Here is a 12290-nt window from a genome sequence, read left to right on the forward strand (position 1 = left end):
GTAATTCTGATTATAAATGAAGAAATTGCTGTATGTATTATCCCTCCTCCTCCTTCCCCTCCTCCTCCTCCTCCTCCTTCTTCTCCTCCTCCCCCTCCTCCTCCTCCTCCTCCTCCTCCTCCTTCTGTTACTCATCTCACTCATTCCTCTTTTTACATGTCTGACAGGACGACTTAAAAATCCGTGAGTATTATGAATCAAGTTTTTATTATGCCTGTTTCTTATTTATACCACGTGTGTGTGTGTGTGTGTGTGTGTGTGTGTGTGTGTGTGTGTGTGTGTGTGTGTGTTCTGTGTCCTTGTGGCCTTATGAGTATTCGATTTTCTCTCTCTCTCTCTCTCTCTCTCTCTCTCTCTCTCTCTCTCTCTCTCTCTCTCTCACCTCTTATCGGCGTTATGAGTACGCAATTCGAGATAAGACGAGAGAGAGAGAGAGAAGAGAAGAAGAAAGAGAGAGAGAGAGAAGGCGGTGCTAATCAGGGAAGCTCCGCCCTTCTCTCTCTCTCTCTCTCTCTCTCTCTCTCTCTCTCTCTCTCTCTCTCTCTCTCTCTCTCTCTCTCTCTCTCTCTAAAAAGGAAAAAATAAGAATGAAGGAATAACAACAACAAAAAAACGAAAAATAAAAAGAGAGAGAGAAAGAAAAGAAGGAAGGAAGTATTGAGAAAGACAAGAAAAGAAGAGGAAGAGGAGGAGGAGGAGGAGGAGGAGGAAGGAAGAAAGGAAGAAGAGGGAAAGAGGAGACCTGGGATAAGGGTAAAGAGGGGGTAGGGGGGGTTAGGGGGGCGGGGGGGGTATGAAGGGGCATGAAGGAAGGACCGCATGACCGTCTTGTGTGTAATGCGCATGACTCCGCCCCCCTCACGCATGCGCCGCCCCCCTCCTCCTCCTCCTCCTCTTCCTCCTCCTCCTCCTTTCCTTTCTTCCCTCCCTCCTTCACCTGTCCGTTCCTCCTTCTGTTCCTTCCTCCTCTCTTACCTCCGTTCCTCTTTCCTCCTCCTCCTTTCCTTTTTTCCCTCCCTCCTTCACCTGTCCGTTCCTCCTTCCTTCTCTCTTACCTCCGTTCCTCTTTCCTCCTCCTCCTTTCCTTTCTTCCCTCCCTCCTTCACCTGTCCGTTCCTCCTCCTCCTCCTCCTCCTTTTCTTTTCTTTCTTTTCTTCTCTCCTTTATTTGTTTCACGTTCGTTCCTCTTTCCTCCTCCTCCTCTCCTTTTCTCCTTCTCCTCCTCCCTTCCTTTCTTCCTTCCCTCCTTCACCTGTCCGTTCCTCCTCCTCCTCCTCCTCCTTTTCTTTTCTTTCTTTTCTTCTCTCCTATATTTGTCTCACGTTCGTTCCTCTTTCCTCCTCCTCCTCTCTTCACCTCCGTTCCTTCTCCTCCTCCTCCTCCTCGTAACTCGCTTGTATGGTCCGTCAACTGTTTTAGGAAGAGATGCTGTGTGTGTGTGTGTGTGTGTGTGTGTGTGTGTGTGTCCCTTCCCTCCATTCCTTCCTCCGTCTCTCTCTATCTCCCTCCTTTTCCTCCCCAATAAACGAAGTATCTCGCTCGGTAGTTTATTTACATTCCGCCTCTTCAACGGCGCACAGGAAACATTCATTTTGCGTGCACGTGTGACGGCGGCGTGTGTGTGTGTGTGTGTGTGTGTGTGTGTGTGTGTGTGTGTGTGTGTGTAAGGAATCTACAGGTGTGTGGAATAGAAAGACAGGTGTGTGACGGAGCAGAGGGGATCGATATGGGATTGGTCAGATGTGTGAGAGAGAGAGAGAGAAACAGGTGTAGAGCGAGGCGATATACAGGTGTGTGAGAGGGAGAGGGCGGGGCTGGGGCGGGCATATGTGTGGAAGAGAGAAAGACGGATATATGATAGAGGAAGATGGATTGATACGAGTCTGGGCAGGTGTGTGGAAGGGAGGAACAGGTATGGTTGGTCGGGGCGGGGTCGGGGCGGGGCGGGGCAGGAGCGTGGGGCCCTCAGCATCACCAGCGTGGCTGTGAGAGGCGTGACGGCGGTGAGGGCACGGACGCAGCGGGGGGCGGGGAGGCTAACTACCGCCAGGAAATGAGGTACTGAACACGAAATTCTCCTTCCCTCTCCCCCTCCTTCTCTCCCTCCTCCCCACTTCTTCCTATTCTTCCTTTCCTTCCTCCTCTTTCCCTCCTCTCCCTCCTCTTTCCTTTTCTTCTCCCTATTCTTCTTTTCCTTCCCTTCTCCTCCCTCTGTCTCTCTCCCTCCTCCCCACTTCTTCCTATTCTTCCTTTCCTTCCTCCTCTTTCTCTCCTCTCCCTCCTCTTCCCTTTTCTTCTCCCTATTCTTCTTTTCCTTCCCTTCTCCTCCCCCTCCTTCTCTCCCTCCTCCCCACTTCTTCCTATTCTTCCTTTCCTTCCTCCTCTCTCCCTCCTCTTCCCTCTCCTCTTCCCTATTCTCCATTCCCTTCCCTTCTTCTCCTTCCTCTTCCCTTTTCTTCCCCTTCTTCTTTTCCTTCCTTCTCCTCCCTCTGTCTCTCTCCCTCCTCCCTTCCTGTTCTTCCTTTCCTTCTTCTTTCCTTCCTCGTCCTCTGCTCCCTCTGTCTCTCTCCCTCCTCCCCACTTCTTCCTATTCTTCCTTTCCTTCCTCCCCTCTCCCTCCTCTCCCTCCTCTTCCTTCTCCTCCTCCCTATTCTCCTTTTCCTTCCTTTCTTCTCCTTTCTCTTCTTTCTCCTTTCTCTCTCTCCTTGTTCCTTTCCCTACCTTTCTTTTTCCTTCTCCCATCTCCTTCCTTTCCTTCCTCCTTCCCCTTCCCTTCCTCCCTTTTCTTCTCTCTCCCAACCCTCTCCTTCTCTCCACCTTCCTCCCATTCCCTCTCTCTCCAAGTCTCCACACACGAAAAAGAATCTTCACAACATTAAATCTCCACTCCCTTCTTCCTCCTTTCCCGCTTCTCCTTCCCCCTCCTCCTCTTCCCTCCTCTCCTCTCTCTCTCTCCCTCGTAACTCCAAGATTAAGAAGGAATGCTGAAAATCGCAGAACGTACGTAGAAGTAGTAAAGGGGTTTGAAGAGGTGCATGCGGTGTGGTCCTTCTCTTCAGAACATATAAAAGGACTAACGTGTTTTTTTTGTCTCTTTTCCTTTTTCTCCTCCTCATCTTTTTTTCCATTTCCTTCTTGCATACGCTGTAGCTGCGCGTGGCCTCGGTGTTCATCTCCGTCGCACTAGTCCATGAGCCTGTGGGGAAGGGATCTTGTGGGACCCAAAACCGACTTAGAATACTTTTTTTTTATTTTTATTTTTTACGTTTACGCCTATAGCGCCGGTAGGCTTTCTTGGGGTCTGGATGGTAGTTGGCCACAGCCCGTCATGGCGCAGGCAAGTGTTTATAGTGGCGCCAACTTGTGTTTATGTAAATCAGTATTGTCAGACCCCTTCGCCTATCACATCAACTACTTCCAAAGGCCGAAAAGGAGATCAGTCGGGTTCTTCTGAGTGGTATTTCAGGTTCATGGTACAGGAGGATGGTCGAGCTACCACCAGGGTCATGAAACTCGCCCTGGAAATGCGCAAAACTCCTATGAAAGCCTTGTTAAATCTTATTCTAACGAGTGGTATTTCTGGTTCATGGTACAGGAGAATGGTCGAGCTACCACCAGGGTCATGAAAGTAGCCCTGGAAATGCGCAAAACTCCTATGAAAGCCTTGTTAAATCTGGTTCTACTGAGTGGTATTTCAGGTTCATGGTACAGAAGAATGGCCAAGCTACCACCAGGGTCATGAAACTAGCTCTGGAAGTGCGCAAAACCCCTATGAAAGCCTTGTGAAATATGTGTATACTTGGGGGCCGAAATGTTTAAAATATGACCCTATGTCTCCACGGTCGGCGAACCTTATCTGTGGCGGCGGCGAGGAGGTGAGGAGGCGAATCATATGTTTTTAAGTGTTTAGGGGCGCGGCGGCTACCCGTGGGCTACCTCGGGGTCGCGATCTGCCACGGGCCGGCGCGGGGCTGGGGCGGATTACACGGTGCAGCGGCGGCGGCGGCGGCCCTACCCACGCCCCTCTGTCCCCTCCTCGCCCCCCTGACCACCGGGCCTCGGCAGACTGGAGAAGGCCACGGAAAGCTGTTTATAGTTCCATGGCAGGCTGCAGCAGGCTCCGGCAGACTGTAGAAGGCCACGGGAGGCTATTTTAAGTTCCATGGAAGGCTGAAGCAGGCCCCAGCAGACTGTAGAAGGCCACTGGAAGCTGTTTAAGGTTCCTTGGCAGGCTGCAGCAGGCCCCGACAAACTGAAGAAGGCCACGGGAAGCTGTTTTAAGTTGTATGGCAGGATGCAGCAGGCCCCGGCAGACTGTAGAAAGCCACGGGAAGCTGTCTTAAGGTCCATGGCAGGCTGCAGCTGGCCCCGGCAGACTGTAGAAGGCCACGGAAAGCTGTTTAAGGTTCCATGGCAGGCTGAAGCAGGCCCCGGCAGACTGTAGAAGGCAACGGGAAGCTGTTTATAGTTCCATGGCAGGCTGAAAAAGGCCATTGCAGGCTGTTAGACCCAATGGCAGACTCCAGCAAGCTTCGGCAGACTAAAACAGGCCAAGGCAGGCTGTTAGATGCTATGGCAGACTAGGAAAGGCCAGGGTAGGATGAGGGGAAGATTTACAGGCCACAGCATATATAACAGTGTTAGGGGAAGTAGGTCAGTGCAGGTTGTAAGGAGCAGGTCGCGGCAGGAAGAAAAAAAAAAGAAAAATGTTAGCCAAGGATAAAACCGTGCAATGCCGCAGGAAGGCGAGGTTACCTGCTAAATGGAGGCGCACGTACACACACACACACACACACACACACACACACACACACACACACACACACACACACACACACGTAAGTTTAGCGATTCCCCCCTTCCTTCCACCCCCCACCTCCCTCACCACCACCACCACCACCATCACCACCACCACATTAAATAACCATGATCACAGACAAGCCACAGAACACGACGTAGTATTGTCTTTGCACCGACTGTCATCACCGCCACCACCACCACCACCACCACCACCGCTGCCTCGTGATTAAGTGTCGCGGGCGGCCCTGGACGGCGAGACGAACCACCAAGACCCTTCCCCCGACGAGTCATTTCTCAAGAAGGGGAAAAAAAAGACGCACAACCTCCCAATCGCTCGAGATCTGCTGGTGACGGGCGGCCGAGAGAGAGAGAGAGAGAGAGAGAGGGGGTGGAGGAAGGAGAGTGAAATGACACGCTCTATTCCCTCCTTCCTTCCTTCCTGGCTCGGTGATTGGCTGGATGGGGTGGTTGGTTGGTGGTGGTTTCGGCGGGGTTCAGTTCGATTCCTGATGGTTATACTTCGGCGCTAAACTTGAAGGGTATTGAAGTCGAGGGAATGAAGTTGAGGGAATGAAGTCGAGGGTCAGTTCTGAGGGAAGTTATGTGTCGTTGCATCCTGATAGATATTTATGTAGGTCGGGAGTGGATGTGGATGTATGATTTTTCCTTCTATCATTTTCTGAGACGAACTTTTCTTAGCCTGTTACCTGTATAGAGTCCTTTGTTTTCTAGCCTCTTAGCGTCGTCTCACCCTTATACCTTTTTTAAGCCCCTGTTGTTCAATTTCTTGTTATCTAGTCTATAGCGTCACGGAGAGTGTTTTCCTAACCTGAAAACTGGAAGGACATGTCTCGTACTTCGTCTATTCTTGAAGTGACCCAGTTTGTCTATACGCAACACTTTCCTTGGGCTCCTTATACCTTTTATTTCCTAGCATCTCTATTCCAAATATGTTAACCAGTCTTTTAGCGTCGTGGAGAGTGTTTTCCTAACCTCAGCAGTGAAAGGACATGTCTCGTACTTCGTCTATTCTTGAAGTGACCCAGTTTGTCTATACGCAACACTCTCCTTGGGCTCCATACACTCTTTATTTCTTAGTATCTCTTTTCCAAGTCTGTTAACTAGTCTTTTAGGGTCATGAAGAGTGTTTTCCTAACCTCAGCAGTGAAAGGACATGTCTCGTACTTCGTCTGTTCTTGAGGTGACCCAGTTTGTCAATACGAACACTTTCCTTGGGCTCCATACACCCTTTATTTCCTAGCATCTCTATTCCAAATATGTTAACTAGTCTTTTAGCGTCGTGGAGAGTGTTTTCCTAACGTCAAGACTGGAAGGACATGTCTGTTCGTCTGTTCTTGAAGTGACCCAGTTTGTCGATACGCAACACTTTCCTTGGGCTCCTTATATCTCTTTTCCAAGTCTGTTTACTAGTCATGGAGAGCGTTTTCCTAACCTCAACACTGGGAGGGCATGTCTCTTACTTCGTCTGTTCTTGAAGTGACCCAGTTTGTCGATACGCAACGCTTTCCTTGAGCTACATATATCTGTTTTCCAAGTCTGTTTACTAGTCATGGAGAGCGTTTTCCTAACCTCAACACTGGGAGGGCATGTCTCTTACCTCGTCTGTTCTTGAAGTGACCCAGTTTGTCTGTACGCAACGCTTTCCTTGAGCTACATATATCTCTTTTACAAGTCTGTTTATTAGTCATGGAGAGCGTTTTCCTAACCTCAATACTGGAAGGACATGTATCTTACCTCGTCTGTTCTTGAAGTGACTCAGTTTGTCGATACGCAACACTCACCTCGCTCCGTTACCGGCCACTCCACAGCTGGGCCGGGGAGCTCTCGCAAGGGTCCCGCCGCCGCCACCAGCTGCGGGCCCAGACGTCGAGAGGCGGCGATTCTGGGCCAGATAGGAGGCTGAGGGATGGCCGAGCGTCCCCTCCAGTCCGACACCTCCATTGTTTCACGGCTCGTCTGGGTGTCCGGGGCATCTGATAGGAACCCCGCGCTGGAAATAGGTCTGGGGCTGGGTTCTTGTGTGTGTGTGTGTGTGTGTGTGTGTGTGTGTGTGTGTTGGGGCTCTCGGACAAAAACAATATAGTGAAAAAGATATAGTGTGGAGTGAGGGTGTCCCTTCTAGTAAGTAAAGCAGTGTAGGTTAGTTCTTGTGAAATGTTATACGGGTGAGGATGGATGTGTGTTTGGACTTACTGATGAGAGCTTTTGTTATGTTGTTGTTGCTGTGTTTACGTTGAGAAGGAAAGGGTGTGTGTGTGGGGGGGGGGGGGGGAAGGGGAAAGACTTGTATCATTTTGCAATCTTGTAAGATATACAGTAAATGAACCTGAGTAGTTTTTTTTATGTAGGAAGACCAGGACGAGAAGTGAGAGGAGTAAGGGACGATAAAATGAGTGAGGAGGATGAGCGGAGATGCATGACGAGAAACAATAAGTGGCAGATAACGTATTGATGGGGTTAAGCATCATAAGAGGGAAAAAAAGATGAAATGAGGGAGAATGGAGAGGAAGAGGTGCACGGGGATAAATAAGAGGAGGAGGAGGAGGAGGAGGAGGTGTGCATGACGAGAAACAATAAGTAGCAGATAACGTATTGATGGGGTTAAGTACCATAAGAGGGAAAAAAAGATGAAATGAGGGAGAATGGAGAGGAAGAGGCGCACGGGGATAAATAAGAGGAGGAGGAGGAGGAGGAGGAGAGAAGAGGGAACGTCCATCACTTCTCTCCTCTGCCCTTCCCCCACCTTCAGCATCCGTAACACAGTAGCCACGCCAAGACAGACAGACAGCCACTTCGCCTCTCCTCCCGCCGTCATATATATCCACCTCCCCGCCCCACCCTGACGCGAACCTTGATAACACGTGTTCCTCTCTCTCCCTCAGGCAAGAAGTGGCGTGCCCTCACCCCGACGGAGCGGCGCCCGTACGTGGAAGAGGCGGAGCGGCTGAGGCTGAAACACATGGCCGAACACCCCGACTACAAGTACCGCCCTCGACGCCGCAAGCCCCAGCAGCCCAAGAAGCCCGGGGGGTCCTCAGGCTCCCCCGGGGTGTCAACTCACGCTTCCACCCCACCCAGCGTCACCACCACCACCACCGCCTCCGTCACCACCGCCCAGGCCAAGGAGAGTCCCGTTATTCCGAGTGGGTTCCTGCAGGCGACGCTGACGGCTCCGCTAAACACCACCAGCGCCACCACCAACGTTACCGGCTCCACAATGCCTCCTTCCACCTTCTCCGCGCCCGTCCTTGCCCTCCACACCCCTGACGCTTCCCCGACCTGCTCCCCGGAACCCGCCTGGCAGCCGCCCCCTCCCCAAGGCCCTCCCCTACCCTCCTGCACGCTTGCCGCCCTCCCCACACCGCCTGAAGCCTCCCCACACGACCACGATCACCTTCACACCCCCACCAACGGCCCCCACCCCCACCATCACCAAGGGGAGCAGCAGCAGCAGCCCCCCCATCACCCCCTCCCTCCTCAGCAACACCCGGAGGTCCCCAGCGGCGCCACGAAGATGCTGCACTACTTCTCGCAGGCCCAGCAAGGCTACCCCGGCTTCTACCCCAGCGTGCCCTACCCGCCGCCCACCTACGAGTACCACGACTACATGAACGGCGCCGACGGGTACTACCAGCCCGCCCAATACGACCCCCAGGGGTTCACGCACGACCACCACCCCGCTTTCACCCACCCCGCGTTTAGCAGTGAGTACAGACGCATGGTAACAACGTAACATGGTAGTAGACGTGATTCAAGGTGTTACTGGTAGAAAGAAGTGATGTAGATAAGTAAGAACAGACTATCTTAATTAAGGTAACACGCACATAATAGACATAGTTTGAGGTCCTATTGGTGTTGAGTCCATCCCAAACCAAACTCCTTTTTTTTTCTTTTCCCTTTTAATCTCCAGGTCCAAGGAGTGAGGTGAGCAGTGAGGGTGGTGGAGGCAGCGGGGGTGGTAGTGGAGGTGGCAGCGGCGGCGTGGGCGTGGGCGTGGGCGGGGAAGGGGAGGTGTTTGACGACGTGGATCGCTCTGAGTTCGACCGTTACCTGAAAGGACCTGAACGAGTGGCTGCAGTGACGTCCTCCTTCACCTACACGCCCCCGGCCAACCCCAGGTGAGAAGAGAGCTGGGGAGAGGTAGATAGATAGTAGGTCTTGCCTTACTAACCTGTTGTCCTTCTACACTAAAGTAATCGAGGCGGTGGACAGAGATGAAAACTATGACATATTATATCTAGATTTCAGTAAAGCGTTCGACAAAGTCCCTCATCACCGGCTATTACTAAAATTACAGGCTCACGGCGTAGATGGGAAAGTTTTGAGCTGGATCAGGGCGTGGCTTAGTGGTAGGAAGCAGAGAGTGCAAATCAATGGTAAGAAATCTGAATGGGGCAGTGTTACGAGTGGAGTCCCGTGCTGGGTCCTCTGCTTTTATTATTTACATCAATGACTTGGACACAGGAATCAGTAGCGATGTCAGTAAGTTCGCAGATGATACCAAGATCGGTAGAGTAATCCAATCAGACAGCGACGCTACCGTTCTCCAGGATGAGCTTGACAGACTATATGATTGGGCGAGGAAGTGGCAGATGGAATTCAATGTCAGGAAGTGTAGCATTTTGAGTGTAGGTAGGAATAACCCAGAGTACTAGGTTTCATCTCAAGGAGCGTGAGCAATAAGTCATCCTCAAACTTTACTTAGCACTAGTTCGACCTCATCTCGATTATGCAGTTCAGTTCTGGTCCCCCTATTATAGAATGGATATCAAGATGTTAGAATCTGTACAGAGGAGGATGACGAAGATGATTCAGGGGGTGAGGAACTTGCCTTATGAAGACAGGCTAAAGCAGTTAAATCTACACTCTCTAGAAAGGCGAAGGGGAGACTTGATCGAAGTTTATAAATGGATGAAGGGATTTAATAAAGGGGATGTCAATAAAATTTTGAGAGTGAAAGAGCCAGGTAGGACGCGTGGAAATGGTTTTAAGTTAGACAAATTCAGATTCAACAAAGACATAGGCAAGAATTGGTTCACTAATAGAGTGGTGGACGAATGGAACAGGCTTGGGAGCCATGTTGTGGGTGCCAATACCATAGATACATTCAAGAAGAGGTTAGATAAAGCCATGGATGGTGAGGTTAGGTGGGGTTGAGTGTACAGGAGCTGCCTTGTATAGGCCAACCGGCCTCTTGCAGACTCCTTACGTTCTTATGTTCTTATGATAGATAGATGGATAGATACGTAGATAGAGAGTTAGACATAGAATCAAAGAGTTAGTTAGGTAAATAGGTGGATAGATAGATAGTTAGACAGACAGATAGATGAATAGATGAATATTAAGATTGATAGATAGATAGATAGAGAGAGAGGTACATAGAGACAGAGAGAGAGAGAGAAAGGCGTTGAAAGTGTCCCTGGTGTTTCTCTTTTTGAATCGCCATCATGGTTTAATCTTTCTATATCCGTAACAAGGTCCCACAACTCTGATCTGTCTCTCTGTTAGCGGGGCGAGGTATTGCATGTGCTTCAGTTTTTTTTTCGCTGACCCTGGACGTCTTTCTCTTGTTCTTTCAGTCACCTCTAGTCTTTTATGCATTCCCACTTAGTTTAATCTTTCTATATCCGTATCAAGGTCCCACAACTCTGATCTGTCTCTCTGTTAGCGGGGCGAGGTGTTGCATGTGCTTCAGTTTTTTTTTCGCTGACCCTGGACGTCTTTCTCTTGTTCTTTCAGTCACCTCTAGTCTTCTATGCATTCCCACTTAGTTTAATCTTTCTATATCCGTATCAAGGTCCCACAACTCTGATCTGTCTCTTTGTTAGCGGGGCGCGGTATTGCATGTGTCTAAGGGGTTCCTCAATGACCCTGGACGTCTATCTCTTGTTCTTTCAGTCACCTATAGTCTTTTATGCATTCCCACTTAGCTGAGCCTTCTTTCTATATCAGTATCAAGGTGTCTCTGGTTACCGGTGGGGAGTTGCACGTGTCTTATGGGGTTCCTCAATGACCCTTTACGTCTATCTCTTGTTCTTTCAGTTTCCGACGTAGTTTAGTCTGTATCAAGGTTTCTCTGGTTACGGGTGGGGAGTGCACGTGTCCTCGGGTGTTCCTCAATGACCCTGGACTCCTCTTCTTCTTCAGGTACCTCGAGGTGGGCGGCGGACACCACTTCCAGGAATCCCAATTCATGACGTTGATCAAAGAGGAACCGGAGGACACAGCCATCACGAATCCCACCACGGCAGGAGGCGCAGGAGGAGGTGGCGCATCAGGAGGTGGGAGAGTAGTATCGGAGGGGGACTGTAGTGGTAGTGGAGGTGGAAGTAGTGATAGTGGTGATGGCAGAGCGAGGGGTGATGGCGGTGGTAGTGGCGGGACCAGCGGAGACCCACAACCGTCGGAGTCTGCCCAATCGTCCCCTGACCCTGCTTCTAAGGACACTTCCACCAGCATCCTCTCCGCTCTCGCCGGGGTCAGGGAGCTGTACTACGAGCATTCCTAAGGCCGTCTGGACCCTTACGTGAACCCCTGACCTGACCTGACCTTGCCTTGCGTCGAGTTCTTCAGCGCAAGGTCGGAAGGATAGTTGGTCGGTGTCAGAGAGCGAAGAGATAACAAAGAAAGCCTCATGTATATATTATTCTTGCCACAGCCAAAGTAGAACACATATCCTATTATTGTTTTGTCTTAAGAGAGAGAAAGAGGGAGAGGGAGGATGATGAGGATTATATTACGCTGAGGATAGACTTACGTAGTGTCTTTAGGAGGAAGAAGGAAGGAAGTTGTTGGGGATGGTTTGCAGAAGAAGAACGGAGAACTTAGTGACCGAAGGAAGGAAGGAAGCTTGTGGTCTAAAGCAAAAGGTTGAGGAACGAATAAAATGGACTGAGGGACAAGAGGAAGGAAGGAAGCTGTTGTTGGTTTGCAGAAGAAGAACGGAGAACTTAGTGACCGAAGGAAGGAAGAAAGCTTGTGGTCTAAAGCAAAAGGTTGAGGAACGAAGAAAAGGGACCGAGGGACAAGAGGAAGGAAGGAAGCTGTTGTTGGTTTGCAGAAGAAGAACGGAGAGCGAAGAGGATATACTTAGTGACCGAAGGAAGAAAGGAAACTTGCTGTGGTCTGCAGAAGAAGAAGAAGAAGAAGAAGAGGACAGTAAGCAGCTGGTTGAAGAGCGAAAAGGATGGACGGTTCGAGTGCCTTAAGGAGGAAGGAAGCTTGTTGTGGTCTGCAGAAGAAGAAGAGGAGGACAGTAAGCAGCTGGTTGAAGAGCGAAAAAGATGGACGGTTCGAGTGCCTTAAGGAGGAAGGGAGCTTGTTGTGGTCTGCAGAAGAAGAAGAGGAGGACAGCAAGCATAAGGTTGAAGAGCGATAAGGATGGACGGTTCGAGTGCCTTAAGGAGGAAGGAAGATTGTTGTGGTCTGCAGAAGAAGAAGAAAACAAAAGAAGGTTGAGGGACAAAGAG

At 50.4% G+C, this 12290-nt stretch overlaps 1 protein-coding gene across 2 annotated transcripts in view; it reads left to right on the top strand.

The window, feature by feature from the left end:
* LOC127002816 (putative transcription factor SOX-15) overlaps positions 1-11966 on the top strand; it is a 30449-nt gene extending 18483 nt beyond the window's left edge. Inside the window, exons 3-6 of one of the 2 annotated variants that reach the window (XR_007756557.1) lie at positions 7704-8525; positions 8732-8939; positions 10969-11690; positions 11817-11966. Coding sequence is in view for 1 of the 2 variants with exons in the window: in XM_050869034.1 (XP_050724991.1) it covers positions 7704-8525; positions 8732-8939; positions 10969-11329 (1391 nt within the window). In the remaining variant the exon portion in view is untranslated. Of the gene's footprint in view, positions 1-7703; positions 8526-8731; positions 8940-10968 lie in introns of both variants that reach the window. The other variant, XM_050869034.1, reaches the window with a different exon arrangement.
* Positions 11967-12290: the final 324 nt, after the last annotated feature.

This window comes from Eriocheir sinensis, chromosome 2, assembly GCF_024679095.1.
Source record: "Eriocheir sinensis breed Jianghai 21 chromosome 2, ASM2467909v1, whole genome shotgun sequence".
Classification (NCBI taxonomy): domain Eukaryota; kingdom Metazoa; phylum Arthropoda; class Malacostraca; order Decapoda; family Varunidae; genus Eriocheir; species Eriocheir sinensis.